This window comes from Vigna umbellata, chromosome 1, assembly GCF_029865625.1.
Source record: "Vigna umbellata cultivar VRB3 chromosome 1, Vumbellata_1.0, whole genome shotgun sequence".
NCBI classification, from domain to species: domain Eukaryota; kingdom Viridiplantae; phylum Streptophyta; class Magnoliopsida; order Fabales; family Fabaceae; genus Vigna; species Vigna umbellata.
In genome coordinates, this window is record NC_142165.1 from 13,773,853 (window position 1) to 13,798,174 (window position 24,322).

General features: G+C 33.8%; 3 protein-coding genes across 5 annotated transcripts; 2 read left to right on the plus strand and 1 right to left on the minus strand.

The window, feature by feature from the left end:
- Positions 1-486: 486 nt before the first annotated feature.
- On the minus strand, positions 487-6,641 carry LOC124839317 (ABC transporter C family member 3-like). Its single transcript, XM_088096185.1, has 10 exons — positions 4,242-6,641; positions 3,979-4,065; positions 3,248-3,895; positions 2,916-3,080; positions 2,433-2,727; positions 2,109-2,323; positions 1,597-1,902; positions 1,430-1,493; positions 1,107-1,346; positions 487-1,018 (listed from the first exon to the last, which is right to left on the minus strand). The coding sequence occupies exons 1-10, from the start codon at positions 6,591-6,593 to the stop codon at positions 894-896; spliced, it is 4,497 nt and encodes a 1,498-aa protein (XP_087952311.1). The 5' UTR covers positions 6,594-6,641; the 3' UTR covers positions 487-893.
- A 3,437-nt stretch (positions 6,642-10,078) lies between these two features.
- LOC124838615 (uncharacterized) lies at positions 10,079-16,429 on the plus strand. Of its 2 annotated transcripts, none has more exons than XM_088096189.1 (8): positions 10,079-10,187; positions 10,267-11,314; positions 12,314-12,463; positions 13,873-13,945; positions 15,016-15,292; positions 15,380-15,592; positions 15,678-15,944; positions 16,026-16,429. In XM_088096189.1, the coding sequence occupies exons 2-8, from the start codon at positions 10,384-10,386 to the stop codon at positions 16,173-16,175; spliced, it is 2,061 nt and encodes a 686-aa protein (XP_087952315.1). In that variant the 5' UTR covers positions 10,079-10,187; positions 10,267-10,383; the 3' UTR covers positions 16,176-16,429. The 2 variants fall into 2 exon arrangements, with proteins under 2 accessions (XP_087952315.1, XP_087952319.1); XM_088096193.1 differs by having other exon boundaries at positions 15,049-15,292.
- A 1,010-nt stretch (positions 16,430-17,439) lies between these two features.
- LOC124838614 (uncharacterized) lies at positions 17,440-23,831 on the plus strand. Of its 2 annotated transcripts, none has more exons than XM_047314265.2 (6): positions 17,440-17,576; positions 17,646-18,146; positions 19,153-19,386; positions 21,309-21,381; positions 22,456-22,570; positions 22,652-23,831. In XM_047314265.2, exons 2-6 carry the CDS (start codon positions 17,915-17,917, stop codon positions 23,699-23,701), a joined length of 1,704 nt encoding a protein of 567 aa, XP_047170221.2. In that variant the 5' UTR covers positions 17,440-17,576; positions 17,646-17,914; the 3' UTR covers positions 23,702-23,831. The 2 variants fall into 2 exon arrangements, with proteins under 2 accessions (XP_047170221.2, XP_047170222.2); XM_047314266.2 differs by having other exon boundaries at positions 17,449-17,576; positions 17,668-18,146.
- Positions 23,832-24,322: the final 491 nt, after the last annotated feature.

A 24,322-nucleotide genomic window follows, 5' to 3' on the forward strand; every position in this document is an offset into this window, starting at 1 on the left:
CCTCTTTATCTCCATCTGGTTTATTTATACATGCAAAAGAAGAACTGAAATATTATAAGTACATTAATGGTTTATTTTTAACTAATTCATTTCAAAATATGTTATTGAGGTACTCATGTGGGAAGATGTAAACTTTGAGGAACTAATGGTAAAATATTTGCAGTATCAATATAACAACGTTTTAAAATGACTAAAGTTGTTAGATAATAATCTTGTGATGCGTGTGCCTTTGACTGAGGGACTAAACTAAGGATTTACTCGAACAACATGAACAAGAACATGTTTTCAAACAATGTATTTGTTAGCCTATTCATTATAATACTGTAATGCATTAAAACAAGCAAAAAATCTACTATCATAAGCAACAATCGAATCAGTAAAAGCTATGGAAACAAAAATTTGTTGAATCACTCTAACACAAGGTGAAGCTTTTGTTAAGAATTAACATCTGCAAAGTCATTTCAATGGAGTGATAATCTTTCTAAGTTCATCATCTCATGTTTTCCCACTCATGTGAGATTGTATTATAAAAATGAGTAAAGGTTATTCCTTTTATAAAAAGATTACCTATAACTAAATTTGTCAATTAAGCATACACTGAACAAGAGCATTTTTCCCAGAGAGTGATTGGTAAAAATATCTCTTCTCCAACAGGTAGATTCTGTCTTTGGTCTACACATACCAGGAATGCACCAAAATCAATTTGGTTTTCTATTTCACTGTGTATAATTTCTTCATTCACCTGTGCAAAGAGACTAGGGCATTACCCTCCACATTACAAACCTATTTTGTGAAATACGTTTATCTTGGAAAAGCAACACAAAATCCATGTTACCGCCCGGATTTTCGTCATTGTCAAGAAACATTTCTGTTTCTGTATGCTTCAATTTCAATCAGTGATCATCAGATTCCTCAAAACTGAACTTGGACCTCATGGTATACTCAGCAACAAGTTGAGCAAAAGATGAAGACTTATTCTCTAGCAATTTTGTTGGGGTGTCATACTCCTCAATAAGTCCTGCACCAATGTCTAGCCAAATCAGAAAATGAAACATCAAGGTGCAAAGAATATCAATGCTATATGAAGAACGAGAGCATTTCTTAACCTTGACTAAGAAGCAGAACCATATCACTGTCAAGAACTGAAGTTATTCTGTGTGCAATGGTAATAACTGTGGAGTCAGCGAAATGTTGCCTGAGAGTTTGCTGAATCAAATTATCCGTTGCTGTATCGACTGATGCAGTGGCTTCATCAAGAACCAAAACCTTGCTTTTCTTAAGCAGCACCCTGCCAAGGCAGACCAACTGTCTCTGACCCATACTCCAATTCTCACCATTCGCACTAACTACAACATCAACTTGAACATTAGCAATAAGTTCAAGATTAGATTTCCTACACAGTTATGTTCAACAAGATTCCAAGACAAACCTTTGGAGTCAAGCTTTCCTTCTTTCTTTCTAACTTCATCTCCAAGTTGACTCTTATCCAAGGCCTATTTAAAAAGAATGTTAACGAGCGCAATACTATCTTTCAAGAAAAATTACAAGTATAATCTTTTGAACAGAACATAGTGTCCCCATATAAAACCAACCCACCTCCCAAATCTCTTCATCAGTGTGTTCTTCCAGGGGGTCCAGATTATTTCTTACTGTCCCTTCAAACATTGTTGGATCCTGAGGAATAATGCTTAGTCTAGACCTCAAATCATGAAGTCCAATGGAACAGATGTTGATGTTGTCAATCATAACTTTTCCAACAGCAGGCTCAACAATTCGGAAAAGCGTTTGTATGAGTGTGGATTTACCACTTCCTGTTCTCCCAACAATACCAGTTTTCAGTCCTCCATGAAATTTGCACGTAAGACCACACAACACAAGTGGAAGATGTGGAGCATGGCGAACCTTCACAATGGGCAACACATTATTTTAAACATAGCACAAAACACCATGTATAAATTACGTTATGAAATATGTCGGCATGATTTTCTAGTTTTAGAAACTAGCTTCTAATAATTTAAGAACATAAAACTTTACACGCATATCTTAAATGGAATGGCCTCAGAATAAAAGAAATCAAAAGAAACCAAGAATGTAATAGCTTGAAGTACCTGCAAATTTTGTATATCAACCTCGCCATTTGAGGGCCAAGAAGAATCTGGCTGATTTTCATCTATAACAAGGGGAGGCTCACTAGGAATACAAGTATACTGAAGTATTCTCTCTACTGATATAATTTTGCTCTCCATTTTGCATAGATTCCATATCATCAAAGCTTGTATATTGTTCAAATTTAGCCCATATGTAACCACTAAACCAGCAAGGCCTTCAAAGTCACAAAATTCATAAAAAAGGAAAACAATCATGTTCAATTCCACATTACGTTAGCATACTAAACTTTGATTTGTAACAGATACCAGACTGGAATGACGCACCTGGATCTATGAATCCCGGTGGAACTGATATTATGAATATTAAGGAAAAGGCAAATATAATAGAAGACAGCATATCTAAGCGGAAGCACAACCATTCCATGGCACCGGCAATGTTGAACTTTGGCCGAGAATACCCATCACTCAGTGTCATATTTGTTTCCTGAAATCTTGACTGCTGATCAAAGCTTCTAATGGTTGAAGTACCAGAGATTGTTTCAGAAAAGTGTTGTATGAGTGGGGATTTGCAGACTCCAACTAAACGTGATAGTTCTCTGGCTGATGGAATATAATATTGCTGCAGAATTACAAGTTTGACAGATCTTAGTAAACATCTTAAAATATCGTGTATTGAAGTCAATCTCGTAGAATAAAATTGATACATAATCCATGCAGGTAAAGCCATTGCCAAACAAGAATGAAAGTAATGAAAGAAATGTATGCCACCTTATTATAAAAGTCTACATTACGCTGTCAAATTAATACCTGATAGCAAATGCTGACTATAATCACAGGTATAAAGACAACGAAAACCTGCCATGCGGCCTGAGACATCACTGCTATAATTCCTAGAAGTTGGATCATAATGAAGGAAAATGATGCAATTTGACGAGGAATGTTTGTATCCAATGAATTTTGATCAGTTGAAACCTGGAAGAGAACAGGAGGAGAGACAAGTGACACAATATTAAATAATGAGTAGTTGAAAACAAACAACAAAATAAGGTTACCACTAATCTAGAGGAAAAATGTTATTTATGACAGAAATAGTATCTCTTAAAGTAAGGACAAAAATGAAAAGAATGAGGTTTACATACTCTGTTAAGGATTCGCCCACTTGGAGTGGAATCAAAAAATGACATTGGAGCACGGAAAATGCAATAGTGCATTTTAGTGAAGAGTATGGTAGCTGTTTTATAACCAGTTGTGACAAGAAGCATTGATCTGGCAAGGATGCATAATGAACTTCCAATAGCCAAACTAACATAAACTACTATAAGAGTTATTCCTTCAACAGGTGGTTCCACATTTGTTGAGACGGGAGTCGCCCAAGCCATCCAATAATTGCTGCCAACTTGAAGAACTTGAAAAAGAATCTGAGCTAACAATATAAATGGTACAAGAGCTCCTCCATATGCTGTTGTGATACATTTCCAATAAACTGAAAAGCTAACTTTACCTTTCACCCTTTCTTCTTTCTGAATAAACTGACCTTTTTGTTCACTTTCGTTTGTTTTGCCATTTTGTCTATCTTTACTTGCCTCCTCTTCTTTAGAACCTTGCGTGCCAAAGACATTTACATCTTGTTCCAAGGTGCTTATTTCATTAGATACATTTTCTCCATCCAATGAATCTAGCGTAGACAGAGCTTTTTTGTGTGCACCAACAAGTTCCATAAAATCAGTTCCATAACTAAGCAAATCAGTATACTTTCCACATTGAGTAATTTTCCCATCTTTCATAACCTAACGACAAAGATAACATGACGGATTTAAAAACAAAGCTATATTTTACATTCATGGTTAATAATTTATGAGAAACCACTCACCAATATATGGTCAGCAGCAGGTAAGAACTCGACTTGATGAGTGACATAAACCACTGTTTTTGAACTTAAAAGGCCTAACAAGCATTCCTTGCATACAAAAAATGGAAAAGTTCACTTACGAAATAATACAAGAGCCATGCAGTTGGAAGAATAAAATTATATAAGAGTTAAATCAATGATGATTTGCATTCTGCCATGTGCATACAATTATAGTAGTTCAGGTTATATTGCACATAATGAACAAAATAATGAAACCAAGTTACCTTGAAGAGGTGAGAGCCCGTGTGAGCATCCACAGCACTGAAAGGATCATCAAATAGATATATATCAGCATCTTGGTAAAGTGCACGTGCGATTTGTATTCTTTGTTTTTGTCCACCACTCAAATTTATTCCCCGCTCTCCTATGATTGTCTGATCACCAAATGGCAAAATCTCCAGATCCTTCTTCAGGGAACACGCTTCAAGTACCTTCTCGTATTTTTCCCTATCCATTTGTTTACCAAACAATATATTATCCTCAACCTTGCCACTTTGTATCCATGGACATTGAGTAACATAGGCCTTTGTTCCACAAACCTTAAGGATGCCTGATATTTTAGGTACTTCTCCCAATACACAAGAAAGTAAAGTAGATTTGCCTGATCCAACAGTGCCACAAACTGCAACCTTCATCCCATTAAAAACTTTAAGATTTATATTTTGCAGTGTTGGGTTAGATAATTCCCAAGAAAAGTTTCCATCAACTAGTTCAATTGCTGTATCAGAACTTCCCCGGGGAAGCTTCTCTACAACATCAGAGGGTAAGTCATCCAGACGAAGGAATGATGCAATCCTATCGAGAGACACATTAGTCTGTGCTATCATCGAAATTGTACCTGGAAGATTATAGATGGGCTCTTGAAGAATCTCGAAAGTTGCGAGTGCAGACAAGATATTCCCAGATTTTAGGGGGACCCCTATAAGCATACAAGTACTAAAGGTAACCACGGCTACAAATGTGGGGGAACCCTTAAACAAAAACGAGGTAACGGCTGCAGTAAAGGCACCTCTTTTAAGCCAACCTTGCTCAGTTTTCCTGAGCTCAGTTATTTTTGATAGAAACTTCATTTCCCATCCTTGAAGTTTGAGAATCTTCATATTCCTTAAAATCTCAGTTGTGGCTTTCATTCTTGTATCTTTCGACTGCATCAACCTCTTTTGAAACTTCCCTTGCAATGATCCCAGGGGAACATTTGTCAGCATAACTACAGTAGTTGCAACAAAAGCAACAATGGAAGCCAGCCCAAGGTTTTTATACAAAATCAAAAAGGCCAATGTAACTTTCAAAGCCACCATCCACAAATCATGTATGTGCCAACTGAAGACACCAACTCTTTCAGCATCAACAGCCATGAAATTGATTATTTCCCCGTCAGTGTGGCCCTGCTTTGATTGACAAGAAAGGGTCAGAGCCTTGTTATAGATCATCATGACAAGCAATGCACGAAACCGAAGTCCAACTTGCTGCAACCTAAAGCACCGATGCAATTGAGAAAGACACTCTATAATCTTTGCAAAGAAAAAGGCCGAAATCAAAACATAGCCCTGGTTTTCATAAAGCCGTTGTCCATCAAGGTACTCAACAAAACCATCCATAAGATAAGGACCAACATAAGAAGCCAAAGTGTGAAACAAAGCAAGAAAAGCTGTGAACAGAATCTCCTTCCACGATATCATTACCAGGGACTTCACCAACTTTAGTGTGGTGACACTATTAATTGCACCACAATCAGCCTCAAGTTTATCTCTGAAACCAGGAAAAGCTCCAACTACACTGTCTCTGCTGTCTAGTTGAGGAACATCCTCAAGGTCCAGGGCCTTCTTATTGCCAACAGTTATAAGAGGACCCACCCAAGAGAAGGTAAGAAGGCTCAAAAGGCCAGCATGTGAGAAAGGGGTAACAGTGTCCCCACCCTTGGCCTCTTTTGTCTCTAAGGCATCAGCAACATTTGTTTCACCGTCCAAAAGAGGTTCCTGAGTACCGTCATGTTCTTTTGCTCTCACATATCCTTTGTTTTTCACAAAATACCCGACGTAACAGAATAACAAACCAACACAAGTGGAAAGCACATCAGAAACCATGCACTGAGTTTGCAAAGCAACGCGTCTCTCTGATATAACAACAGTGTCGACCACGAAGCAATAGCAAGACACAAAGAGGTACAAGACGCACCAGGCTTTGAAGAGGAATGAGAACCTTCTCTCGCCAGAACTGAAAAACCCCCTGTGCAAGCAAACACAAACAACGCCCCATGCAAGTGTTCTGAGCGCCAAATCCAAAAGGTTCACGAAATTCTCTTCTGACCAGCCACTAGAGTACCAATAGAAGTAATTGAACAAACCGAGGAGAAAACTGAACGTAGAAACACCAAGAGAACAAAACACGGCTGTTTTGAAGAGGATGTTGTCGTGTTTCTCCTCCGAATCATCCCTGATACGTGTTGTGAATTTCTTCCAAACCCATGACAGTGAAACCGCGATGAGCAACAGAAGGTGGAAGAATCCGGATAAGCCATGAAGGAAAACGGGTTGGAGGAGAACATTGTTGGAAAGGGGTAAGGAAAGAGACAACATGGTACTTAAAATGAAGATGAAAATCAAAATTTGCTGAATGTTCTGAACTTGAAAATGTGGTCTGTGCTTGGAAGAAATGGGAGTTCGAAGTTTTTGAGGTTATAAAGAGTGGAAATTGAGTGCAGAAAAGTGTAGTAAAAAATGTAAGAGTGAAAGGGTCAACAGAAAAATGGGGTTCGTTGGAAAGATGGTAACTTGGTGGGCAAGACTCAAGTTTAGTTGAAGGAACAAAGTAGTAAAAGAGACAAAAGGGTGGCATTCCCAGAAAAAGGAACAAGCTTGAAAAAAAAAATACCATTAAAATGAAACATTGTCTCTTTTTTTTTTTTTTAATTGTTGTCGGCCAAGTAGAAGGTGACGTTAACCATGTATTTCTTTAACCTAACTCTTTATTATTTTCCTAAAATTACTAATATTCAAATGAAATATTAAAGGTTTAATATAAATTAAGACTGGTTTAATATAAATTCCTATCAACAGGAGTAATTATGAGAAAAAAATGTTTTTATATAAAAGCATGTCTATTTTTCTGGTAAAAATACATATGCGTATAAAATGTTTTTTAATGCTTTTACACACAAAATACTACTAATAAAATATTTAAATATGATTTATGAGATTGAGGTTTTCATATAAAAAATACGTTTAAAACTATTTTGGAAATATTTTCTCTGCAAAATGATGTTTTGTATAACGGTGTTAAAAAAATATAAATAAATACATAATATATATTTAGATTTACTTTGTTAAAAAAAAACATTTTAGCACTGCAAAAATGTTTTCGAAATTTCTATTGTACAATTATACCCTCGCAATAATTCTGATATCTAATGTTTGAGGTTATAAGTTTTTTCTTTTATGTAAATGTAAGATTTGTTTCCTTCTCCCTCGTCAATCACCCTTGTTAAAAAGTTTAGAATTTTATTACGATTTTATGTTTACTTAAAAAATTGTAAGAAAAGATGTATTTAAACTATTAAACATTGTCAGAGTATTAAATATTCCAAAGTAGATATAATTAAAAAATTACACCTTTTATTATATATATATATATATATATATATATATATATATATATATATATATATATATATATATATATATATGTCAAATATAAAAACATATAAAATAACAAAAAATTAAAAATAATAAGATTAAATTATTTTAATATTAAAAAATAATACAAAATCACTTTATCCATGAGTTTTATTATTTTAAAATATATAATTTAAAAAAAAAACATATTTTTGAGTTCTGTGAATTTTTTTTTAAGAGTTATTTCTCTTTCATTCTAGTTGAAGAATCGAAATTGTATAATTAATCATTATGGTAAGTTTTTCAATTTGGATAGATTAATTTTTCCTTTTGTGTGAGTTGAGTTTTAGCCTTTTGTTAGTTTTTTTTCTTATTTGTTGCATGTGAATCTTCTTTCATTTATATGCGTATTTTTAGTCATCTATATGAGTATTTGCTCATCGATGATCATAAGGATATGTCCTTGTCATTTTTGTGATGTTTTTGTGTGTAAATAAAGCATCATGCAAGTTGAGAAGAGTTTCGCTGGTTCGAATCTTGTGAGTTGTTGGGTGGAAACTAATCATTTTGTGTGTGTGATTTTGATCAATTTGATGACTTAGCATGTTGTTGCTTGAATGCATTTTTGGGATGAAATTTGACTGTTTCTTATGATATGGTATGTTTTGAATGATTGTCATGTTTGAATCTTTTTGGTTGATTTTGTGTTAACTATGAAGGTTAGAATTTCAACACTTAAGTCAATTAGTATGTGTCTTGATATTTGAAACTGTTTTTTACCAAAGTACAAAGAAATAAATACCAAATTGATCAATTGAACAAGTCTCATTTCCCCAAATCATATAATTTTATTTGTTAGTGTGTCTAGTATAGCTGAGCGTCAGACTTATTGTGTCCGAGAGCATTTTAGCTTCAAGGTCGCTAATCATGAGTTTATATCGCTAAGCACTTTTGGGAATGCCTTGGCACTAGGCGACAGTAAGACATGTTGAGAGAAACTTTTGTATTGCAAGTTTGGATTATTTTAGCTTCAGAATGTTGAGTAACAGAAAGTACCATTGAGTGCAAACTTTTGCAAGAAAAATGATGTTGAATGTCAATATTGTCGCTGAGCGTCAGGAAAGGTTTGACGTTGAGTGCCATATATGAGTGTCAGTTTGTATGATTGAATTTGTTTTTTTCTTTGGTTTGTTTGAGAAAAACATGTGATGGAAATTATATATGTTTATAATATTATTTATTATTAATTGAGGTGATGATATGATTGTGGACATTATGGTGACGGTGTTGAAAAAAATTCAAGGACAATTTCTCTGTGGTAATGATCTTAGTGAATGTATTGACACATAGGAGGTTAGTGAAAAAATATCCTACTAACCATTCAACTCATAATAAAAAATGGTTGAGGGGAGAAAATGACACAAGATTTTAGCCAATAGACCATTTTGTCATCAGTGTAAAGAGAGTTAACTTTGTGAGTAGTAGGGTGATAATCTTTTGTTTATTACTCTATAAAACAGAGTTAATTTAAGGTGATAATCTTTTTGTTTATTATTCTACAGAACATAAAAACTACTGCAAGTGTAGGACTACTAAAAAATCCAATATCAAAGAAATGTATCCGAATAATTGAGTCTGATTGTTTTTGTGAATATATATGATTTATTGTATTTTATACATGTTGAGTTTATAATTGATATAATTTAAATATTTTAGAACAATTTTTTTGAACAATAACTTATCCATTTGTTTCTTTTTATGTTTTATTTGTTTATTTTGTGATGAGCTTATTTGTGTAAAGATAAGAGAGATAAATGTTAATGCATATTTGGAAGAAAACAATGATGATATGAAATAGTCTTCGTCAAATAGTTATCTGAGATAAAAATATTCAAAAATTATAAGTTATGCTTAATTATTTATTATTATAATTATTTATTTTTTAAAATAATTATATTATTAATCTTATAATATTTTATTTTATCAGGTATTAAAAATCAGACGTTACATCAAATATTTAATCAATATAAATTCAATCAAAAATATGTTAGCTTTAATGTCTCTCTTATATCAAATAATGTACTCGTTATGTAAAATTGTTCTTTAATAAGATAGCTTAAAAGAAATACTTCTCCCGTCCTCTAATGACGATAGTTTACTAAACAGATTTATTATTTCCACACAGAGTAATTCATTTATGAGTAAATTAAAAAGAAAATAAAAACAATGAATGTCAATAATTTTTTTAATTATAATCATAGCAGAATAGAAAAGAGTAAATAAACGAAAACGCCGATAATTTTTTTTTTAAATTATAATTATTGCAGGATAGAAAAAGCCTGCCACAAAATAAAAAGTATTTAATAATATTTAATTTTGTGAAATATACACTCGTCACATACTACAAATTCACCTGTTGAAATCGTTCTTTTCGTATTCGGTCTTTTATTCAATAGTCGTTCCCGCCCTTTTTCACTTCATCATCTTCTTGCCTATTCCTTGCAGGCTAACAAAGATTTGCTGTTTCTAATCAAAACCAGCACTATCAAAACACAGCAGGTACTCTTTCCGTAGCTCAAATTCCATTTCCTTTATTCTTTCATTTTTTTTTATCTGAACACAAATTCTCTTTCCGTAGCTCAAATTCCATTTCTACTTAGCAAGTTTACTTGCATCAGAGGAGGAGGTAGCTGTAGTAGCACCTTCTTCCTTCGCTAGTATCCCCACAAAAAAAGCTTGCATTTTTGGATCTCTTATGACATTTCAACCCAAAACCGAACCTGGGTCCTTGTCCAGGTCCATCCCGATCGCCAATGAAAAAGAATACGGGGAAATGAGCATATCCGACCTAGTTACTGTGCTGCGTACTGCGTATAAAACTGAGGATTTTGATAAAATTGAGCAAGAGTTGGTAAAGAGGGAAGCAAAACTTAGGGCGGAAATTGGGCCACTCAGGGAGAAGGTTGAGCTGGAGAGGCTCGAGAGAATTGAAGTCGAAGAGAGACTGAAAATCAGAGAGGAGCAATGTGAAAAGGGGAAGAGAGCCCAGGATAATTATGAGCAGTTGTTGAAGGAAGTGAAAACAGGTGGCTTGGTTGAAAAACATGCTATTGAGGAGTTAAGGAAAAAGAACGTTGCTTTAGAAAGTGAAGTTTATGAGCTGAAGGAGTCTAGGAAAAAAATGCTAGATGATGTCCAATCCATGGATGAAATGAAGGACAAGATCCGTGTGTTGAAAGAGGAGAAGGTTGGGGACAAAAATGCTCTTGCTGTCCTTATCATGAAGAACATTGAATTGGAGGAAGCAGTTAAGAAGAATTTGACTGTCATAGAGGGGTTGAAGAATGAAAATGGTAAACTGACAGACGAGAAGCACAAACTTAAGACATTATTTGAATCTTTGGAGAAGAGATATAGTAAACTCCGTGTCAGTGATGTGAAGTTGGAAGAGAGTACTATGCCTTTGATGAGTGAAGATGCCTCTGATTATGGGAACACTGAAGTGGAGCCTAATCTTGGAGTTTCTTTCGCTGTCAAAGATGAAAAGAATGTTAGTGACCACGAGCTTGAAAATGACGCTGGGGAGCCTGTTCCTGTACAAAGGGATGAAGATACTCATTACTCTGTTGATACTGGCACTTGTCAGTCTCCCAAAAAAGGAAACAAGGAGGATGCTGTAGGTGCAGGTATGGAAATGAAAATTCTGTTCTCCTTTTCATCTCTTACATCTATAATACAGATTTACATTTTTATAATATCCTTTAAAAATATTTAATTGGATTACACTGAATTGATTAATATACTTCAGTCATATTTCTTTATACGCTGAACCATGAGATTTATTGAGAGAAGGAAATGGCTATTGGCGGAAACCATGGTTTAGTAAATTAATTGAAATGGTGTGGTGAAGCAAGCAATTCTTGCTCAAACTGTATTAATTGAAGACTGAACCAGATTACATTAAAATACTCAAAACAGTTTGCAACTATTAGTAGACAAAATTTAAGAACACACACTCCTCACTTCATTCAATCTTGTTGTTGAAGTGAGAATATCATTAATAAGTTCATCCAAGTTTACACAATGAATTTATTACTTTTGAAGCATAGACTAAGACGTCCACTTGCAAATGCAATGTAAGGCAGTTAGCAAGTGGTCCACATGGTAGGTCAGACCATTCATTGGACCCCCACACAGACAATTACCCCTGTTTCCAGCATAAGGTATTTTACGTTCTTATCCTCAAGCCAAACACAGCATTGTTCCCGTTATCTTCCTCAGATGTTCAACCCATGGCTTGATTTGTTGTAGAATCCTGGTCATCTATAATATTTGAGGGTCCTACTTTTAAACTGCAAGTCATCTCTTTTTCTTCCTTTCTCCTGATAATCTTTTCTTTCAATAAGAACAAAAGAAATAGCAAACAGAAGCATGCAAAGAAGGTAACTCATTTTGTTTATCCATATAAAAAAAAATACATGTATCTGCTCTGAATTTGATCATAGTATACGTAGTTAATTACTTGAAGAGCCGGAGGCTGTATTTTTCAAGAAATGCTGAGACAACAACCAATTTTTTACTTGTATTCCAGAATCTACTACTCTTCATTCTCCTAACATTTGCCAGAAGTATATAATGTTAACAAAATAATGTTAACTTTTAACACATATTCTTTGTACATGCAGGGGTAAAATTCAAATTAGAAAAGGAGATCGTGGACGTAAGTGATGATGAAGATGATGATGATAAGTACACATCACAAGGATTGCAGGGAGAGAAAGCTACTTCTCAAATAATTGAAGAAAATGAACATCCAAATCTCCCTGCAAAGAGAAGTAAGTTCTCTAATCAATATTATATGAAAAGTTTAGATTAGTTCTTAGTTTAAACATATCAGCGTGTTGGAATTGTATATCTAGCTATGGTAGTCACACTTTAAATCTTTCTGAATGATTATGACATAGGCACGAAGTATGACTTTGCTCAATGACTGTTATTTGTTGGAAAATCTGAAGTGGAGTTCTCTCCTAATCAAATTTTTATCTTTTTTTGTTTTCATCTTCAAAGCTCAGATTTGAGACTTTGTTTGAAGGATACAAGTTCAATGTAACTCAGACCAACATGTAAAATTTTAGTAAAAAATTTATTTCATTATCCTAAATCTCCCTCTATTTCACTTCTTTTCCTCTATTAGCATTTGTTTATTTCTTTCTCATCTTATTCTGTTAGTGTTTGAAGCTGTAGGTAAAATTAATTGTATATTCTTCCTCTGCTAAGGTATTTTTCTCTTTCTTTCATTTAGTGCAAATATAATTCTTTTTTTCTCAACATATTCTTGGTTGATTTAAATTACAGTTAATATTCTTAAATGTTTGGCATGTTATATATGTTACTGGTTATATAGTTGTTGTGACTTTGGATTGGCCGTTAGATTGAATTTGATTTCTCTAGTGAATTTACTAACACATCTATCAACTATAGAAACTTAGGAACTACTAGAATCGAGAGAAAGAGAGTGTGTGTGTGTATGCAATGACCAACCCTGTAGGAACTTAGGAACTGCTAGAGCCAAGAGAGTAGAGTATCCTAACATTAAAAATCCAACTATCATAATCATCAGTTGATTTAGCATTTGCAAAAAACTTGTCAGGGTAACACTTGCGCATTAGTTTTGTCAGCTGCTGTCACCATACCTGGTAATCCTTTTTTCTAAGGCATACTGGTATATGAATGTCAAAAGTTAATATATAACAGCAGTAAGCATATGATCTTCACAACAAAAAGGATAATAAAATACAAGTAAAAAGGATAATAAGATAAAGTCAATGTATGTATACCTCCCTGATGTTCCTCAACAAGGTCAGGATCAGCTTTCAACACACGTAGGGGAGTATTTGGAATGATCAATTAACCATCTTCACTCTCTTTAACCCCCTTCTGAACCCTGGATCCTTTTGATTGTAACTTTCTTTTCTCTATGGTGTGGCTCCCAAGAATGAATTTTAAAAAAGAAAAAAGAAAAAACAAGAACAACTTATCTTATTCTCTCTCATAAAAAAACCATAATCTGTTTAAAGTGGCATTTGACACTTATAATCATTTCAACTCACCAGTCTAGATCAATCAATTGAAAACACAATTTTGTTACTTGTGGATATCTTGTGTCTAAAGAAGATATTTTAATTAATAATTTCGTTACTTTTAATTTCACTATGGTGTATATTAATTATTCTTTGATGTTTAGCGCTGTTGGCAACTCCCACACCAGGCAATCCTTTGGTTTCCTCACCATCATTGTCTCTCTCATGCCAATCTAGGTAGATCCTCAAACTCTCTCTCTCTCTCTGTTATTTAAGAAATTGTTTGATTGAATGTTATGGTGAAATGTTCATTTTAAATTATAAGACTGAGAGTGTGAACTCACCCTTGCATTTTGGTGTGTTTAAGATTTTGGTTATGGCAAATACAGATGTTATGTTGCTGAATTTTAGGCAGATTTTTGTGAAAGGTGGTTGTCACATAGGGGATCACATTTGATCTCTGAGAGTAATATGTGTTTGTTTGTTGAAGCAACTATCCCATTCAAAGTTCCAAGTGCAAGCAACTGACTAAGAATTGGAAAGCATGATTTAGCTTTAAGTAAATACATTATAAGTAAATGAAACTAGTATTAAAAACTCAGTTAGTTCAAACTCAAACTATCGTAAAAAAGACCTAAGGTAAAAATAGTCATTTTAGGTTACATAAAAATTTCTAAAATTGTAAAAGGGGTTAACATTAGCTCTAGATAACATTTTACATAGGGTAGATTTTGGTATAGAATCTTTTTTCCATAGCATTATATCACCAAACTCTAGTTGTTCGTTAAATCTATTGACCATCAGAGTTACACAACACATTTTAGATTAGTGGGTTCAATTTTACAAAAAATTAGTTCATTTCAAGATCTAAAAGCTTAGATTATTACTCAATAAGTTTTGACGTGAAACTACTTTCTTTAGTCCTATTTTTTGGCATATAAAGTTCAGATTGAAGACTTGGAAGGTTTGTTTCACTAAATTTTAGATTTATCTTTCAAAACTACTCACTTTTTAGGTTCTTTCAACCCAAAACTTGAAAGGAATGTCATTTTCAAAAGATTTGAGATTTTTAAGAAAACCAAAATTCAGAACATTGTTTTAATGTTTTCTAAATCTGTTTTGAGTTTCCCTGAGATGATGAGGCCTAAATCTAGACGAAGACAATGTAAATGGTAGTCATACTAAGCATGATGAAGACATGTTAGAGAATATTTCAATCTAAGTCATGTTAGAGAATGTTTCATTTAAATATGTACTTAACTGTATTATGCGAATTTGTGTGACGAAAATTTAAATGCGTAGTACAGGTACTTGACTAGCCCACCTGCTTCTTCTCACAGTGCTACTAAGGTTTTAGTTAAGAAGGTTAGAGGCAGCACACGTTTGAGGACCTTGACAAGACGCATCGGTGAAAAGAGGCTTCAAGTCTACATTGATGCAGCTACAGGGAGGCCATCAGGTCCGAACCGTGAGACATTTACTAGCTATTTAGGTGCATTGGCACGTGAGAAGGTATCGATTTTGCATCCTTCATGGGATCAGGTGAAGGAGTCAACAAAGAAGTTGCTTTGGGAGGATATTTTGGTAAGCAATCTTGATTTAAGTTGTTTATACTCTATATGCATTTATTCTTATTTAGTATATTAAATAGGAATTGATTTATATATGTAGGCACACTTTGAGATAGTACCATCTGAAGCTGTCAGGGGAAAGACATTATCTTCAATTGCAAACCTGTGGAGACACTTTAAAACCCATCTCACCACGCGATGGGCTTTGAATGAGGACAAAATTAACCAAGGAATGACTCCATGCAGTATGTATGGTATCAATGAGGATACATGGAAGCAGTTTGTAGAGATTCGGTCTACTGCATCTTGGGAGGTAAATTCAAATTTATTATTTTGTTAAATGTAATTGTAGCAATTAGTTATTAGTATTAACTATAATGGTGTATAATTGAATACAGAAAAAGAGAAAAAAAGCTCAAGAATTCCAAAAGAAGAACGATACTCCTCACCGGTTATCTCGAGGGGGTTATCAGGTATTGGAGGAGAAATTAATGGCTGAAAAGATCAAATTAAGGGAAGAGCAGACATTAGAATGTGATATTGAGCCTCGGACAAACACTAGTCCCCCTTCTCCTCCTTCACGTCATGTTAAATGGAAGAGGGCTCGAATGACATCATCAGGCCAATTCACATCAGAATCAGCACTTCAAATTGCTAAGCGCATTGTAAGTCTTCTACTCTTAAACTTTCTTCTTATTGCTAAAAGTACATTCTATAGTTATTTATGACAAACTGGTTGATTACAGGATTCCCTGGAGATGCAGTCCAAACAGGGTATGTTTCATCCCTCCGGGCGTCAAGATATACTTGCTATTGCTATTGGACGTCCAGAACATCCTGGTTGTGTTCGTGCAGCTGGTAAAGGTGTGGGAATACGACAGTATTTTGGACATTGAACAAGGAATGTTTTTGTCTCAATCTTTTTCATGCTCCTTTTCATAGATACAGTGAGATGTTTTCCTATTTAAAATGATGAATGAGAACATGTCAATAAACATAGATTATAGGGATGCTTTGGAATTTTTTATGGGGGAAGTATTTGAAAATTTCAATCATGCAAGGGGAATGTAAATTTATAGAACTTGGAAATGTTTAAGACATGTATAGCTGTTTTGAAGAATTATAATGTTTCTTTAGTATATGTTGTGTTCATGTGTTTTTGTGATACAATCATTGTGCTGAATTTTCTGTTTTATAGGCAGGTTACTCCTGAAGTAGGTGGATAATTATTCAAATCCGTTTAGTTGAATTTTTAATTGTTGCTTACTTAATAAATATAAGTTGTCAGATTTGTTTCAAGAATGCATAGATATATTACACGAAAAATGACAGCACTTTCTGTTTTCTTATTTAAGAAAATTTGAAGTTTCAGTAATGATTTGTTTTTCCCCCGTTTTAAAATGTTAACATTTTTCTTAGTTTATTATTGTAGAATTAATCTATAAAATATTGGTGGCTATTCATTATTAATAAATTAAATCATATGTAAATTTGAGTTAAAAACTAATTTATATATGAATTTAATATAATAAATAAAATGATGAATTCTCTTATCCATCTTTTATATAATAAGAATGTAGTTTAGATAATAAAATTATTTTAGTTTCTGGAAATTAAATTAGTTTAGCTAATAAAGTGGAACATATAGTTAAATAAATCAATAATTCGATTAATTTAGTTAAACTTGTTGCTGAAGTATACTTTCTAGTTGGGTTTGGATAAACTACTTTTCAATTTACTTGATTTTTTTATATATATTTTAAGTTCAATTCATTAATTTCTAGTAGGATATTGAAACAAATATTTTTATATATTTGTAAAAAATTTAAAATTGATATTTTAGAAGTTATAAAGATTATATCTTTGTAAACATTTAGAAATTAATATTTTTGAAATAATAGTGATTTAAAATAATTAATTTTATTATAAATAAGTTTAATTATTTTAAAATAACGTAGAAATCAATTTTTTAGAATTTTTTTTATTTTTTTAAGAGTTTTTTTTTTCTAAATTCTTCTTATTGAAGAACATGGGTTCTTGCCAATATTCTTTTTAATTACAAATTTTGTAGCATAAAAGAAGCCTGTCACAAATTAAGAAGTATTTAATTAATATTTAATTTTCTGAAATATATACTCAATTTTGTGAAATACTACAAATCCACTTTCTTTTCGTAGTCAGTCTTTTATTCAATACGTGGTTACCGCCCTTTTTCACTTCATCTTCTTGCTTATTCCTTGCAGGTTAACAAAGATTTGCTGCTTCTAATCAAAACCAGCACCATCAAAACACAGCAGGTACGTTTCAAATGAAATTTCCTTTATTCTTTCATTTTTTTTATCTGAAAACAAATTCTCTTTCCGTAGCTCAAATTCCATTTCTTCGTAGCAAGTTTACTTGCACCAGAGGAGGAGGCAGCGTAGTAGCACCTTCTTCCTTCGGTAGTTTCTCCCACAAAAAAAGATTGCGTCTTTTGGATCTTATGGCATTTTAACCCAAAACCAAACCTAGGTCCTTGACTGTCATAGAGGGGTTGAAGAATGAAAATGGTAAACTGACAGAGACATTATTTGAATCTTTGGAGAGGAGATATAATAAACTCCCTGTCAGTGATGTGAAATTGGAAGAGAGTACTATGCCTTTGATGAGTGAAGATCCCTCTAATTGTGGGAACACTGAAGTGGAGCCTAATCTTGGAGTTTCTTTCGCTGTCAAAGATGAAAAGGATGTTAGTGACCACGAGCTTGAAAATGACACTTGGGAGCCTGTTTCTTTACAAAGGGATGAAGATACTCATTACTCTGTTGATACTGGCACTTGTCAGTCTCCCAAAAAAGGGAACAAGGAGGATGCTGTAGGTGCATTAGGTATGGAAATGGAAATTCTGTTCTCTTTTTCATCTCTTACATCTATTATACATATTTACATTTTATAATTTTCTTTAAAAATATTTAATATGATTACACTGAATTGATTGATATACTTTAGTCATATTTCTTTATGCCCTGAACCATGAGATTTATTGAAGGAAATGGCTATTGGTGGAAATCATGTTTTAGTAAATTAATTGAAATGGTGTGGTGAGGCAAGCAATTCTTGCTGAAACTGGATTAATTGAAGACTGAACCATATTACATTCAAATACTCTAAATCATCACAGTTTGCAACAATTAGTAGACAAAATTTAACAACACACACTCCTCACTTCATCCAATCTTGTTGTTGAAGTAAGAATATCATTAATAAGTTCATCCAAGTTTACACAATGAATTTATTACTTTTGAAGCATAGACTAAGATGTCCACTTGCAAATGCAAGGTAAGGCGGTGAGAAAGTGATCCACATGGTAGGTGAGACCATTCATTGGCCCCAACACAGACAAATTACCCCTGTTTCCAGCCTAAGGTATTTTACATTCTTATCCTCAAGCCAAACACATCGTTGTTGCCGTTGTCTTCCTCAGGTGTTCAACCCATGGCTTGATTTGTTGTAGAATCCTGGTCATCTATAATATTTGAGGGTCCTAATTTTAAACTGCAAGTAATCTCTTTTGTGTTTTCTTCCTTTCTCCTGAAAATGTTTTCTTTCAATAAGAACAAAAGAAAGAGCAAACAGAAGTATGCAAAGAAGGTAACTCATTTTGTTTATCCATACAAAAAAAATTACATGTATCTGCTCTGAATTTGATCAAAGTATACGTAGTTAATTACTTGAAGAGCTAGAGGCTGTATTTTTCAAGAAATGCCGAGAAAACAACCAATTTTTTACTTGTATTCCAGAATCTACTACTCTTCAATGTCCTAGCTTTTGCCTGAAGTATATAATGTTAACAAAATAATGTTAAGTTTTAACACATATTCTTTGTACGTGCAGGGGTAAAATTCAAATTGGAAAAGAAGATCGTGGACCTAAGTGATGATGAAGATAAGTACACATCACACGGATTGCATGGAGAGAAAGCTATTTCTCAAATAATTGAAGAAAATGAATATCCACAATTGGTTGAAATTATCAAAAGAAAACGTGCTTCTGATATTGAGGCTTCTACTTCCACATCTACATCCTCTACTGATTTATTTGAAAAAGAAAATCTCCCCGTAAAGAAAAGTAAGTTCTCTAATCAATATTATATGTGAATGTTTAGATTAGTTCTTAGTTTAAACTAATGAGCGTGTTGGAAACGTATATCTAGCTATGGTAGTCACACTTTAAATCTTTCTGAATGATTATGACATTGGCACGAAGTATGACTTTGCTCAATGACTGTTATTTGTTGGAAAATATGAAGTAGAGTTTTCTCCTAATCAAATTTTTATCATTTTTTGTTTTCATCTTCAATGCTCAGATTTGAGACTTTGTTTGAAGAATACAAGTTTAGTGTAACTCAGACCAACATGTTGTAAAATTTTAGTAAAAAATTTATTCCAGTATCATAAATCTCCCTCTATTTCACTTCTTTTTCCTCTATTAGGATTTGTTTATTTCTTTCTCATCTTATTCTGTTAGTTTTGAAGATGTAGCTAAGATTAATTGTATATTCTTCCTCTGCTAAGGTATTTTTCTCTTTCTTTCATTTAGTGCAAAAATAATTCTTTTTTTTTTCAACATATTCTTGGTTGATTTAAATTACAGTTAATATTCTTAAATGTTTGGTATGTTATATATGTTACTGCTTATATAGTTGTTGTGACTTTGGATTGCCGTTAGATTGAATTTGAATTCTCTAGTGAATTTACTGACACATATGTTGTTACGTACCTGAGTACGTAAACTAGGCAAATACAACCTTTTCACACTCTCATACACGTAACAGAACAATAAACGAATGACAAATGATGGATGAATCTCTTTTATTGATGGTAATATCTTGGTAAACACAAGTAAATATTAACTGGGAGCATAACCTCCTTCAGTCAACCAATAATTGGGAGCATAACCTCTGTCAATTATCCTGGAGCATTTACAAAACTCAATTATCAAAAATATATCTTTAACCCTAGACTCTAACTTTATTTATACTAATTATTTCCCCCACATCTCTTATTAAATATTTCCCTAGAATATATCTGCATTTAATATAAATATCCCTATATTTAATATAAATATCTCTCCGTATATTATCCTAGCATATATCCTTAATTATAAATATCTTATATTGAATATTTCCCTAAATATATATTTATTTACTTTAATTAACTTATACTAAATATTCTCTCTGCTCATATACTTTCCAACCCTTATTATTACCTCTACCTTATACCGTAACATATATGAACTATAGAAACTTAGGAACTGCTAGAACCGAGAGAAAGAGAGTGTGTGTATGCAATGATCAACCCTGTAGGAACTTAGGAACTGCTAGAGCCAAGAGAGTAGAGTATCCTAACATTAAAAATCCAACTATCATAATCATCAGTTGAATTAGCATTTGCAAATAACTTGTCAGGGTAACACTTATGCATTAGTTTTGTCAGCTGCTCTCACCAGGCCGGGTAATCCTTTTTTCTTAGGCATACTGGTACATGAATGTCAATAGTTGATATATAACAGCAGTAAGCATACATATGATCTTCACAACAAAAAGGATAGTAAAAAGAATAATAAGATAAAGTCAATGTACGTATACCTCCCTGATGTTCCTTAACAAGGTCAGGATCAGCTTATAACACAGTTAGGGGAGTATTTGGAATGATCAATTCACCATCTTCATTCTCTTTAACCCCCTTCTGAACCCTGGATCCTTTTGATTGTAACTTTCTTTTCTCTATGGTGTGGCACCCGAATGAATTTTAAAACAGAAAAAATAAAAATAAGAACAACGTATCTTATTCTCTCTCATAAAAAACCTTAATCTGTTTAAAGTGGCATTTGGGACTGATAATCATTTCAACTCACCAGTCTAGATCAATCAATTTAAAACACAATTTCATTACTTGTGGATATTTTGTGTCTAAAGAATATATTTTAATTAATAATTTCGTTACTTTTAATTTCACTGTGGTGTATATTAATTATTCTTCTATGTTTAGCGCCGTTGGCAACTCCCACACCAGTCACTGCTTTGGTTTCCTCACCATCGTTGTCTCTCTCATGGCAATCTAGGTAGGTCCTCAAAGTCTCTCTCTCTCTTTGTTATTTAAGAAATTGTTTGATTGAATGTTATGGTGAAATGTTCATTTTAAGTTATAAGACTGAGAGTGTGAACTCACCCTTGCCATTTTGGTGTGTTTAAGATTTTGGTTATGGACAAATACAGATGTTATGTTGCCGAATTTTAGGCAGATTTTTGTGAAAGGTGGTTGTCACATAGGGGATCACATTTGATACCTGAGAGTAATATGTGTTTGTTGAAGCAACTATCCCATTCAAAGTTCCAAGTGCAAGAAACTGACTAAGAATTGGAAAGCATGATTTAGCTTTAAGTAAATACATTACAAGTAAATGAAACTAGTATTAAAAATTCAGTTAGTTCAAACTCAAACTATCATAAAAATGACCAAAGGTAAAAATAGTCATTTTAGGTTACATAAAAATTACTAAAATTGTAAAAAGGGTTAACTTTTGCTCTCAATAACATTTTACATAGGGGAGATTTTGGTATAGAATCTTTTTTCCATAGCTTTATATCACCAAACTCTTGTTGTTCGTTAAATCTATTGACTATCAGAGTTACACAACACATTTTAGTTCAGTGGGTTCAGTTTTACCAAAAATTTGTTCATTTCAAGTTCTAAAAGCTTAGATTATGACTCAATAAATTTTGACGTGAAACTTCTTTCTTTAGTCCTATTTTAAGGCATATAAAATTCGTTTTGAATACTTGGAAGGTGTCTTTCACTAAATTTTATATTTATCTTTCAAAACTACTCACTTTTTAGGTCCTTTCAACCCAAAACTTGAAAGGAATGCCATTTTCAAAAGATCTGAGATTTTCAAGAAAACCAAAATTCACAACTTTGTTTTAATGTTTTCTAAATCTGTTTTGTGTTTCCCTGAGATGATGAGGCCTAAATCTAGACAAAGACAATGTAAATGGTAGTCATACTGAGCATGATGAAGACATGAGAATATTTCAATCTAAGTCATGTTTGTTTGTCCAACACATACACATATATAAGTTTATTTAAATATGTGCTTATGCAAATTCTGTCTCGAAAATTTAAATGTGTAGTACAGGTACTTGACTAGTCCCCCTTCTCCTCCTTCATGTCATGTTAAATGGAAGAGGGCTCGAATGACATCATCAGGCCAGTTCACATCAGAATCAGCACTTCAAATTCCTAAGCGCATTGTAAGTCTTCTACTCTCAAACTTTCTTCTTATTGCTAAAAGTACATTCTACAGCTTTTTATGACAAACTGGTTGATTACAGGATTCCCTGGAGATGCAGTCCAAACAGGGTATGTTTCATTCCGATGCAGATTTCGACGGCCCGTCAGGCAGAAAGAAAGGCCCCGGTGAGACCTCCCAAGGAGACCCTACCATCGACCTATCTATTGTCGTCTCCGGTCGTTCGGATCAGCCACCAAGGCAAGAACCTACAGCTCACGAGCTCGTTCCCATCTTGACAAAACGATTAGTTTTGGATGGCAATCCTACTTATTTACGCAAGCTTGTGGACCGAGGAGAAATCGGCTACCGGCGAGTTGGCGCAGGCAAAGCTCTTACGGCGCGTTCGTTTAACGTTAACGTTCGTTATTTTCGTGACTCTATCAAAGATGTCATGACCAAAGTGCTTACCGTTCGCTATGAAAATCTTGGCGACATGCGACCTACTGATATCACCGCGGAGATTACAACTTACGTCCCGCATATTGCTGACATTTGCATGACGGCTCTCTACGCAAAACTACGTAGCATTAATCTTGCATATGGACAACATGCAACCAGGTACACTACTGCCCCTAGTTACACTAAGGACATTGAACTCCCTCTGCCTTTGGCTCTTGCTATACAGGAATTTGGCTCTTTCCAATCTCATTCTCTGGAATCCAACCTCATCATGATACCAACCTACCCAGAAGGAACTCAACATGAAGGTCGTTCCGCTGCTGCTTACCCCTTCGCTGAATATTTGACCTACGTACCGACCCTCGCACGTCTTGGGATTCCCCTGAAGTCCGTTGACGCCGGAGTTAAAACAGGCTCCGCTTGGTGGACCTTTAAACTGGAAGTTATTTTCGGATCTGCTGATTTAATCTGCACCCTACCTCGCAGCCACTACTCCGACATGAGCGCACAGCTTAGAATGCTGTTTATCGCTGGAGATGAGACGCATCCACCTGAGGATATCGTCAGTCTCCCTGCCACTTATAACAACTTCGGCACTCTTGCAAGTCTTATCACTAAGCAGTACGACAGCCGCACGTTCCTTGCAATTATCCATGGACCTAAAGAAGAATGGGATTATGGCACTGTCTAATTTCAAGTTTATTGTAATTCGAACAATATTGGTTCTTTTGCAGCAAACTTTACTGCGCACTCTTTTGTGCATCTTGTATTTTGAATACTTTTGTGGGTGTTTTTTAAAAAGTACTTTGGACATTGAACAAGGACTGTTTTTGTCTGAATCTTTTTCATAGATAGAGTGAGATGTTTTCCTATTTACAATGATGAATGAGAACATGTCACTAAACAGAGTACTAGGATGCTCTGGAATTTTTTGGGAAGTATTTGAATATTTCAATCGTGCAAGGGGAATATAAATTTATAGAACTTGGAAATGTTCAAGACATGTATAGCTGTTTTGAAGAATTATAATATGTTTCTTTACTATATGTTGTGTTCATGTAATTTTGTGATACAATCATTGTGCTGAATTTTCTGTTTCTTAGGCAGGTTACTCCTGAAGTAGTAGGTGGATAATAATTCAAATCCGTTTAGTTGAATTTTCAATTGTCGCTTAATAAATATAAGTTGTCGGATTTGTTTCCATATTAAGATTGCATAGATATATATTACACGAAAAATGACAGCACTTTCTATATTCTTATTTAGGAAAAATTGAAGTTTCAGTAATGATTGTTTTTTTCCTATTTTAAAA